The sequence below is a fragment of the Octopus bimaculoides genome, chromosome 1 (genome assembly GCF_046866305.1).
Source record: "Octopus bimaculoides isolate indiv1 chromosome 1, ASM4686630v1, whole genome shotgun sequence".
Classification (NCBI taxonomy): domain Eukaryota; kingdom Metazoa; phylum Mollusca; class Cephalopoda; order Octopoda; family Octopodidae; genus Octopus; species Octopus bimaculoides.
In genome coordinates, this window is record NC_142928.1 from 109136410 (window position 1) to 109148572 (window position 12163).

At 35.8% G+C, this 12163-nt stretch overlaps 1 protein-coding gene across 1 annotated transcript in view; it reads right to left on the reverse strand.

Annotated features, from left to right (window-relative positions):
- The window catches only part of LOC149137676 (uncharacterized), a 51700-nt gene extending 41553 nt beyond the window's left edge, over positions 1-10147 (reverse strand). Inside the window, exon 1 of the mRNA XM_089355906.1 lies at positions 8100-10147. Coding sequence (XP_089212032.1) covers positions 8100-10002 — 1903 coding nt within the window. The 5' untranslated portion in view covers positions 10003-10147. The remainder of the gene's footprint in view (positions 1-8099) is intronic.
- Between the last annotated feature and the right edge of the window lie 2016 nt (positions 10148-12163).

Here is a 12163-nt window from a genome sequence, read left to right on the forward strand (position 1 = left end):
TTCACGTGAAATCGACTTCACTAAATGCTTCCATACTTGTAATGCATGAATAATTTGACCTCGGATAAATCTTAGGCTCTTCATTTGATTTTTTTAATTAAAAATAAATAATATTGCTTTATATTTAAGATTCACTTCTTTAAAAAGGTTCCTCAATGTCAACTTCCGGTATTGACGTAACAACCGCAAAAAGCTTCACTCTCTATTTTGTGTGTTCGTGTGTATGAGAGACAGAGAGAGAGTAAATACTACATACACACCGCTCTCTCACTCTGTCTCACACACATACACACGCACACACAAATTCACTCACACTCACTCTGTCTCTTACAAACACACACATACATAAATGTATACAAACATATTTACAAAGACAGACGTGTGTATGCGCGCGCGCGCGTGCTCCGGTATTGATGTAACAATCGCAAAAAGCTTCACTCTCTATTTTGTGTGTTCCTGTGTATGAGAGAGAGAGAGAGAGTAAATACTACATACACACCGCTCTCTCACTCTGTCTCACACACATACACACACCCCTTGACTCACTCACACTGCCTCTTACAAACACACACATACATAGATGTATACAAACATATTTACAAAGACACACGCGTGTATGCGCGCGTGTGCGTGGGGGTTCCACAATCGCCATTTATTTCAATTACTCTTCTGAGGATATTCACGTAAATCATTTTTTTCATTTAATCCCCATTTTAATTTTCGTAAAAGTTTCCAAGTACCAATGAGGCTTTTTGGCACATCTTCAATTTTCCCCATTCATGAGAGGCGCCCAGCCATCATTCATCTGAGAGTCCATCTACAGAATGTCCTCAAATTTCTATACAGCATATTTTGCCTTTTTTTCTTCAAGTATATAAGCAACAATTTCATTCCCGAGCAACGCCGGGTGCCTCTGCTAGTTTCTTATAAAGAAAACTGATTGCCAATACTGCAAATATATCCAATGGCAACTAGTTAAAAATACCAAAACGTGACTTTACAATATTGTTGTATTGCCCCAGCCAATCCTGACTGCGTAAACCTCTGACCAATGGCATTCCAACTACAACAATACCATAATTTTTCAGATATAGTGTATCCCCAGACTACATTATCTAACAAGTCTTTTTTCGTTTTTTAAGACAGCGAGCTGGCAGAATCGTTAGCATACCAGGCGAAATGCTTAGCAGTATTTCATCTGCTGTTACGTTCTGAGTTCAAATTCCGCCGAGGTCGACTTTGCCTTTCATCCTTTCGGGGTCGATAAATTAAGTACCAGTTACACACTGGGGTCGATGTAATCGACTTAATCCCTTTGTCTGTCCTTGTTTGTCCTCTCTATGTTTAGCCCCTTGTGGGCAATAAAGAAACAAGTCTTTTTTCCAAAGATGGTAGGGTATGGTTTGGGAGAAAATGTCCAGTATTGTTTCTTGCTATTTGTTTTCTTTTTCTTTCTTTTGAAGTGACTGGATGTTTATTTGTAGAAAACAGGAAAAGCAAGACTCATTATCATCATCATCATCCTTTAATGTCCATTTTCCATGCTGGCATGGGTTGGATGGTTTGACAAGAGCTAGCAAACTGGAGAGCAGTACCAGGTTTCAGTCTGATTGGCCTGGTTTTTATGGCTGAATGCCCTTCCTAATGCCAAACATTTTACAGTGTGTGCTGGATGCTTTTAACATGGCACCACATGAGTGTTTTTATGTGACATAGGTACACAACTCTTGCAGGTCAATCCTCTTCACCAGACAGAGTGGCCTTAACACTTCTGTAGTGAAGGACAGATCTTCTTGAGTACAGCAAAGCATCAGGTATCTCAGTCCCATGAAAAGACAACCATGTCAGTAGCCAAGATGGAAGTCAATGGCCATATGTGGGCTTCTCAAAATTTTGCACTTGTTGGGGAGATGCATCAAGGTAATGGATTTAGGTGCTAACTGATATGGCCTCCTCTTAAGGCATTACCCACAGGTTTAGACCCCAGCATTACCTGGTGGTAGACCTCAATGTAGGATATCAATTGACTCAAGACAGAGACCCAGAGCAAATGCTTGAAACAGCAAATAGGAGACAGTATTAAACTAGACTTAGGTTTGTCATGAGCCCTAGGACTCATGAGGCTGGAGTGTAACTCAGTTTGCTTAGCATGGAAGTCACTGAGATTACAACACTTTCTCCTGAATGGGATGCCAGGCAACCACAGGATAACTTTCTGGAATTCATTTACAACTGAGGTGGCCTAGATCAATGTGAAATGCAATGTTTTGCTCAAGAACACAATGAATCATCCTGTCTGGGAATGAAAACCATGATCTTACAATTATGAGTGCAACACCCTAACCACTAGACCACGCACCTTCACATATTAAGTCTGGCACAAAACAAAAAAAAAAAATGAATAAATAAACAGAGCAGAAGCAGGGTCTAGTATGCTTTATCATGACACAATAAGAACTTTGCCTTATAGAGCTCAGTCCTTACTGCTCAATTTCATTTGAAAGAACCACCTCCTTGACAGATCACCTTTATCATAGCTGTAGAAGTTGTTTCTTCTAGGTTGGTTCTCAGTGTAAATGAAATGTTTACAAAATTACTATAAGAATGATAATAAAAATAGTGACTATTTTCGCTGAATTTAGAAGATATTACATTTGAAAGCTGCAACAGACTATGTCAGAAAATGGATAAAAACAAAATAGTCATACAGGAATCCCTTATATAATTCCATGTTACAGCAAATACAAGTGAGATGTGGCCCTCCAACTGGGCTAAGAGACAGTAATTCCAAATAATTGATTTGAACTTTGACATCTCATCCAGCTTATTCTAGTATGAAATGCAGATATAATGATTCCATATGAGGGTGTCTGTACATACAAATAAGTAAATGAAGACTTTATATTGAATGGAAAAAAGGATAAGACTATAAATTATAAATAATGTTGAAGGATAATAATCATCTGGTATAGAAAAGGTAGTGATACAAGCGAGAATTTGTTTTTAAATAAAAAGATCATGCAATGACCACCGCCAAGGTAAACCTTCTCAAACAGGTGTAATTAATGTGAATGAGGTAAGATTCATCCAAAAGATTACAGAAAAAAATGTGGTTAGTGAAGGAATTTCCATGAAAATCCAAGGAAGAAAGTACTGTTTCGTACATGATCTGAAAGTGATGATGTACAGTAAGAATTGAGAAGAGCAGTAAGTACATAGAGTGGGCTTTGAAAAGGATGGTAGGTACTTTGGTAATTCAGTGGCTTAGTAATCATTATAGTATTTTAGTAGTGAGAATAGCATGCTGGTGAGTTAGTGGTTATAGCAGGCCATACTATTAAAGATTGTCTATCAGTCTGGATGTGATCTAGAATCATCATTATTTAAATATCTCCTTTCGATGCTTGCATCGGTTAGAGTTTTCTATAGCTAGGTGCACTTCCAGTCGCCAATCCCCACCTATTTCCAAGAGAGGTAATAATCTCACAGTCTAACAAACACCAAAGGGCCTAGACACACTTACATGAAGAACTGGAAACAAATAACAGTGAAATGATCTTTTGTTTACAAAATTCATGCAACATGTCCAATAACATGCACATGCTTTTGTAGCAGACTGCAAGTAAATAACCGTCTAAGTGAAGGCACTGTTTACAACCAGTGAGCAAAACACATGTAGATGATGGGAATATGAAATCACTCACATAAACGCATACATATACACAACAGGCTTCTTTCAATTTTCATCCTTCAAATCCATTTACAAGGCTTTGGACAGCCCGGGGCTATAATAGAAGATACTTGCCAAAGGTGCCTGGCAGCAGACTGAACCTGAAACTTATGGTTAGGAAGCAAATTTTTAAAACTCCACAGCCATGTCTGCACCTGTGTGTGTGTGTATATATATATATATATATATATATATATAAACACACCAACAGATATGTGAGCAGTGTTTTAATGCACTTGTGCCTTGTATAGACTCAACAACTGTTCATAGCTAAAAGCATTTCTTGTTATGAAGGAAAAGTATTTGCAATACAGTTTTGGCTACAGTGTATATATAAGGTGGTATCAAAAAGTTCCCAAACTAGTTCTGCTTGCATGTGCAGTGAGAGCTAGCAGTAACCTTCATGAGGCAGTGTGCCAAGTGACATCGCTGTGTTTACTTCGCGAGTTGTGAAATTTGTGTGTTTGTGATCACATGTATGCTGTAGTCTGTGATTTTGTCATGGACAAGAACAAAGATCCAATGTAAAATCTTGCATTAAACTTCAGAAGTCTGCTACAGAGACATTGAGCATACTTCAGCAAGCTTATGGTGATGAGGCAATGGGACATATGCAATGTTTCAAGTGGCACAGATGCTTCGAAAGCGAAAGAACATCCCTGGAAGATGATGAGTGATCTCGAAGACCTGCCACAAGTGTCACCCTTGGAAATATGGTATAGTGTATTGAGAATTCATTTCTGTCAGACCAGACCATCAAATGAGAGTTATACAGTAACGTTTTGAAATGTTTGAGGGAAAACATTTGGTGAAAACAACTGGATCTGTGGAGCATGAAGAACTGGATTCTTCACCAAACTCTCCTCACATGTGAGTTTCTTACCAAAAATATGATATTGCTTCTGCACCCACCCTATTTGCAACATTTAGCACCTGCGGACTTCCATCTCTTTCCCAAGATGAAAATGCAGCTCAAAGGTTGCTGTTTTAACACCGTTGTCGAGATCCAGAGTGAACCACAGAAGGTCCTTGACTCGTTTACAAAAAATTACTTCCAGCCCGGATTCCAAAAGTGGCAGGAACACTGGGACCAGTGTATTGCTGCACAAGGTGACTATTTCAAAGGAGATGATTTCAAATAAATTATTATTAGGTAAATAAATTATTCTTTATTATACATAATTAGTCCAGGAACCTTTTGATGTCACCTCATATGTGGTCACTATGAAAGATAGCAGACTATAAAGCTTATCATTTGTAGAAACTATGGATGTTTTAGTTGTAAAGTGGTCATAGCATTTTAAGTGTATTTTCATACATTGAAGTAAATACCTATAAAAGAAGAAAAGTTTAGAAGTTTGGTTTGAAGAACACAGCTATCCTAATGGGGTGACAATAGAAGTTTCACATTTGGCTAATGTGTACAATATGATAGTGAAGTAGATGGGATTATAAAGGAAGGAAGGAAGGAGTGAGTAAGTGATATAGGGTATACAGAAAATGTGATGAAACTTATAAGGTTATTTTGTAGAGGTAAATCTAATCCAATGACCATTTTAACACTGTAACTGGACCTTTGAGTGCTTTTAGCAACATTCAAGCATTTGAAGTAGGTATCTGGTCTAAGTGATTTTTTCTTCTAACTAAGCCATAAAAAATATTTAAAAATGGAAATCAGTACTCTTACCATCTTCATTTATTTATTTCTTCTTATCTTTAGTAAGAGGGAAAGCAGTGCTCATGACACTTTGCAATGCCTAAAAGGCTAGAAGGAAGGAAGGATCCTCACACTGTAAGTGGCCTGAATGCTTGCAACAAAGTGGTTTCCACTAAAGGAACCCTATGTGTCAGCTGATGGTATTAAACTAAGTTACAGAATAAGTCTACCACACATTGTGGAATGATGTGTAAGGGAGATGTAACAAAGTCAAAAGAGAGCTTCTTAGCAAAAGACCAGAAGGTTATTTTTCATTCTTTCTTTGCTTATGCACCAAAATATCTATATACCTTTTTCAGTATCATGTTGATATTTCTGGTAGTGATATAAGTCTATCTTTTATAAAATTCTTACACAGAAACCCAGCCCAGGAGAGACTAGAACTTCAACAGCCACAATGTCGTATCAAGCTTATTTTATTATTTGTTATTTTATAGTCACAGGAGGAGGGACAGCCCTTATCTCAATGTGGCTGATGTCTATCAGGACTTCTGAAGGTTGTTGTTTATAGGAAAAGAGAATAAGGATGAACTGAGGAAAGTTTTTAGTGACGGGTTTGGTAGTGAAGTACAACATGAATTGTAATGTCTATATGAGAAAGGTTAGGTGCCTTAAATGAACATGAATGGAAATTGTATGAAATTTAAAAGTTCAAAAGTAGCCTCTAGACAGTTCTGATACAGCAACCCTATGACCAAAGTATTCCAACCATCAGTCCATGCCTTCTTTTTATATATTTTTACAGACATTGTTCAATGTATCAGTTTTTCTTCTTAACATTTTGGGGAGAATGGTTCCTATTTCTAACAGGCTAAAGACTTCATAAAAGCTCTCTCATTCATTTAACAGGAACAATTGTAAAAGAAAAAAAAAAGAAGCAGAGAGAGAGAATGTATCGCTGAATGAATCTTTGCCAATCAACTGAATGGGCTGATGTATGCAGCCTAGACTACATTCAATGTTTACAAGTAGCTGCAGCACAACCCCATATATTTGAGCAATATTCCGAAGTGAAACAAATGCAACTCTGCTTAAAATTAGCAACTGATCAAAACTAAAATATTTTCTGGATAATCCAAAATGTAAATCACCTATCTAAGGCAAAGACCTGTAAGACGGTCTTTCTAGCAAACTAATCTTGTTCATTTTAATAATTCTTCAGCAGAGTATGTTTAATACACCACTCGGTTTAACACCACCTCCTGACCAATATGTATTTTTAATGGATTTCACTCCAGTGCAAACATCTAACGAAGTACTCAGATTGAAGATAAACACACCTGACACTATTTCCCTTTTATTGTCAGGGGAAACTGGTGGAAAAGATTTCATTTCAGAACCTTGTCCTGTCACCTGGTACATAATCACATATCCTACTTCAGTTCTAATTCATTGTTAGAGTACAACATTTTTGAGAGGTCCACCTGACATAGTAGCAAAATACAGAAACATCAAAGTACCAAATAACATTTTTTAATTAGAATATTTTCAACATTAAAAATGAAAACTATAGTTTCATGATATAGTTAATCCAGAATTTGAGAAAATTAGTTAACGAAAGGGAAACATGAAACATAGTTGCATAGTATAACAATGTTATGTAGATTTCCTCCATGTTTGTACACGTTTATTTTTAGCAACATATAAAGATGACACATTGGAATAATAGAATTCTGAAGTGTCAAAGCAGAAGATACAATAGATGAGTAGTGAGATACAGGTTGGAAATTGTTATTGAGTGGTCCTTGTGTACTTTGAGGTGATTAACAAATTGAAAACTACTACTAACATATTTATGGTCTTTCAGTTTTACTTCAATAACTGAGAACTGTATATGTAGGATATATAACATCATAGACAAGGGGCTGGAATAAGCTCATGCTTATTTAAATGTCGCCTATTATCATATATTTGCAGATTTCTCTGACGTGTAACTACCATTGCGGCTACTTTTTTTTATTATCGATACAAATTTGGTAAATGGAGGAAAAACCCTTCCTCAATACATCAATAAAGACTTTTACATATTTTATAAAACGACTTAACATCAGAGATCATGTTAGCTACCAAGTGTCGTACATAACCGCGAGAGATGATGAATTCGTTGACACTAAAGAGGAAATGGGAGCCGATGAGGAGTGTCAAGACACGTTAAGGACAGGTATGTTAAACAGCTGCAATAAATTACCCCTGAATGAAAATGTCCTACTCAGGAACACAATGATACACCGGAAAACCTAAAATACTCAGGCATAAAAATAAAAAAAAGCTGGTAATCCAATATTTCTTTTGCTCATGACTACGTCTCTTCTATTAAGTTAAATAGAAATACAAAATTAGTTCATTCCCCCTACACCCACTATGATATACAGCCTTGATGTTACATAGAACTATCATTTCTCACGAACTACAGACCGAAATTATATCTCAAATGATAATTATATGTTGTACAATAAATATTCAAACTCAATATTATGGACCCTCCCCTTCACTCAAATGACAAAAACCATTTCAATATGGTAGGTTGTTAAATTGATTGATTTTGACACAAATCACAATAAAAATGTGTGATAACATGTATGTTATAGAAATCAATGAATATGTCTGATGTTTCTAAAAGCAATCAAGTTGAACAAAAGATTTTAAACCTACCATAGTACTCTCCCTGAGGATTATTCTCCATATCATCTTCCAGCTGTTGTGTTAAAGCTGCTAGTTTCTTTTCTGCTTCAGATGGACCTTTGCTTGGTCCTGGGGTCACTTGATAAGTTAGATGTGGTGAAACAGATAATTTTGGAAGAGTCTCTGAAGTCGGTTGAATATATGTTGAATTGGGTTGCGAGAATTGATTAGATACCATGTCCTCATTCGCAACACTTGTTGGTGCATTGGCATATTTCAAAGGAATTCTTGATGATGTACTACCAGGCATTGGTTCAGTTTTATGAGGACCATGATAAGGTGGAGGAGGTTCCTTAGGGATATCAACGGGTTTACGAGTTGTCGATATACGCATATCATTTTCTAATTGTTGTGTTAAGGCAGCAAGTTTCTCTTCAGCATCTGAAAGTCCATTTTTTTTCGGAGGTATTGTTTCATAATATAATGGCAAATTCATTGATGCGATATTACCTGGTACAGGAGGTCGAGGAATGTTGTGAGCAGTGGTTTGAATAGGTATACCTCCACTGATGTAGGGACTTTGATTTTGCGTAGTATTATTTACAGATGTTTGTAAGAACTGAGTAGTATTAGCATAAATTGGCTGTGTTGTGGAATCAGAAGTTATGTCAGTCGAAGGAGAAGAGACAATAATAGGATGAGTTCGATATTTAAGCTCATTGTAAATATGTGGAGCCGGTTCATTAAATCTGCTGTCAGTTAAAATTGATCGAGAACCGCCGCCTGTATTGGTATTTTGCACCATCATAGTCTGGTGATTAACATGAGATGAGTAAGTATTCGAATTAAGTATGGTGTCAGGATGGGAACTGAAAGACCTTTCGTTGTTCGTCATAACAATACTACTTCTAGGACTAGGGTATCGATCATACAAAACTCCTGTTAGGCTGGCTCTTGGACTAGATTGTTTGGAATCTATTGAACCAGCACTAACACTAGATTTCGAACTGGCTATACTAGATCGTGGACTACTCATTCGTTGATCGTAAACTACTGACAAAGGTAAAGGTGGAGCTGGTGGTCCGATGACACTCGTACGTGGACTGCAATTTTTAGAATCAGCACCACCGCCACTACCTAGACTTGAACGGGGACTAGAAAAAGTCGATCCAGATTGTTGTGACCTGGTGTTAACACTAGTATTAGCAGCATTAGACAAAGACTGGTTAGAATTTATCTGTATGGGTATCATAGTTGGAGTTGAAGTGGATGTCGTCATTACAATACCTGGAAGAGGTAAAAGTGAAGGTGAAGCATGTGCAGCGGCTGCCGCAGCCAAGGCTGCAGATGAAGGTGGAGGTGGTGGTGGCGGAATAGTACTACTTGGGAAAGAAGAGGAAGTTGCAGAAGAAGAATTTTTTAACCCTACCGTGTCCGAATAGCGAGGAAATATCAAGGACGATGTTGGATCTCCAAGAGGTGAACTTGTGATAGACGGAGTATGAAAAGGTAATAAGTTACTACCTGGTTGAGGAAATATGGACATTACTGGTTTCATATTAGAAGTTGTTCCTAAATTTGACTGACCAAGAAGGATCGGAATCGGTGGCTTCGAATCTCCTCGAATGTGCATTAACTGTTGATGTAACTGTTGGTGGTGATGAAGCAAGTTAGAAGGGTGTTCGATACCGGAGCCGAAACCAGTTGAACTTACAAGTGTTTTTTGACTATATTTCATTTGTGCAGACTGTTTTTGCTGCATGTGTGCCATATATAGGCTCTGTTTGCATTTAAATTCTTCTCCAGCAGATGTGTCTGATTTTTTGGCTGTCACCTCGCGCCAGTATGTTTGTGGTGTGGGTACTTCAAACATACTTAAATCCTCTTTAAACCGATTAATATCTTTGTCTGTATCATCAGAGTATCCATCCATGGCACTAACTCGTGATTAGACGTTTATATCTGTTTTTATCGAGCTAAAAAAAAACAGAATTACGAAATCTATCAAAGTATACTTAACTTTGAAAGAGTAAAGTAATTCACCATGTAGCCAGGTACTCTACAATAATGGCGGGGGTAACGTGGCGCAGTGATACCTAGATTTTCTTCTTTCGCACTATTTATAGAGAACCGCAGTGCATTTCCTTCGCAATTCCGACAGATTTTGTTAATGTATTTTTATGAAACTTATTAAACTTTTATCACCATTTTCTTCGTGCCAATAAAATTAATAGATTGTTCAATTTCGTTACAATAATTATTCCAAGAAAATTTTTAGGATACTAAATATTCAGAAGAAGATTGTCAACGAATATAACATGTATTACTACATGTATCAAGAAAAGTTTGTTTTCTTTTTTTAAATGTATTATAATTTCAAATAAATGTGTTAAATATGTGCTGGAAATGGAAATCAGAGATTCTGAATATCATAAATTTTCCAACTCACTACGTTAAATTATATTTCGCTGAACATTACCACCCACACTAACTTAGGTTTGGCTTGTGTACAAACAACATCACGTGTTTACCTTAAGTTGTATAACAACCGTAAGAGACGGCTTTCTCACTCATTCCAAGAAAAGATTCTACCCACAACCTCCGGAGATGGTTTCCGTACACGAATACTTGCACAAGTTTTAGATTACATTATTGTTGTTTATACGCAACTTAGCCTTGACTCACCACACTTATTATCAAAGGCTACGAGTGGGACACTCGTAGCCAGCCCACCTTTTTGTTAGTCTAGAAATACAACTGTCCATTTTTATGGTGATGTACTTTGAGAAAGATTTGGATGCTATTTCTAAGAAGTCGAGTGACCACTCACTGTTTCTTATATGTATATAAATAATACACACACACACATATATGAAATACCACAAGGTATAGAAAATACGTATTCGCCTTTATATATTTAATCCTTTATAGTGAACACTCAGTATTTCATATATTCAATAAGACATATTCCATATATTCAATAAGACATTCAATACTTCATTTCATTGTACCATCCATCTTTTTTTATATTATATATTATATATTCCATATTCTATATCCCACATAAATTTTACAAGAATATAAATAAAAAACATAAAAAACAGACAGAGTTGGAACTCTTTTAAATAAAATAATATATATATATATATATATATATATATATATACATACATATATATATATATATATGTATATATATACATACATATATATATATATATATATATATATATGTATGTATATATATACATATATATATATATATCTTATATATTATATATAATCTATATATGCAACATACAGGTATATAATATATATATAAGATATATATATATATATATAACATTCTTTTATTTGTTTTAGTCATTTCACTGTGGCCATGCTGGAGCACCACTTTTAGTCAAATAGACTGACCCCAGGACTTATTGTTTCTAAGTCTAGTACTTATTCTATCGGACTTTGGCCAAACCGGGCACATAAACACATTAACATCGGTTGTCAAGCGATAGTGGGGGGGGGGGGACAAACACAAATACACATACATACATACACATATATATATATACATATATATATATATAATACACAACAGGCTTCTTTCAGTTTCCGTCTACTAAATCCACTTACAAGGCTTTGGTCGGCCAAGGCTATAGTAGAAGACACTTGCCCAAAGTGCTATGCAGTGGGATTGAACCCAGAACTATATGGTTGGTAAGCAAGTTACTTACCTCACAGCCACACCAGTGCATATATATATATATATATATATATAATGTAAGATACATATAACACACACACACATATATATATATATATATATATATATATATATATATACATATATATCTATATGTATATATATACATTATATATATAATATATCTATATATATATATCTTATAACGAATATATACAAATTTTTATATTTTATATATATATATATATATATATATATATATATATATACATATATATTTTTTTTTTGTAGTTTCAGCTCAGAGCTTTGGCCATGTTGGAGCACTGCTGTTTTGCTACACTTTTATTACTGGGAGCCTCCTCTAATATGTGGCATTTGGTGAAGAATGGAGTTTGAT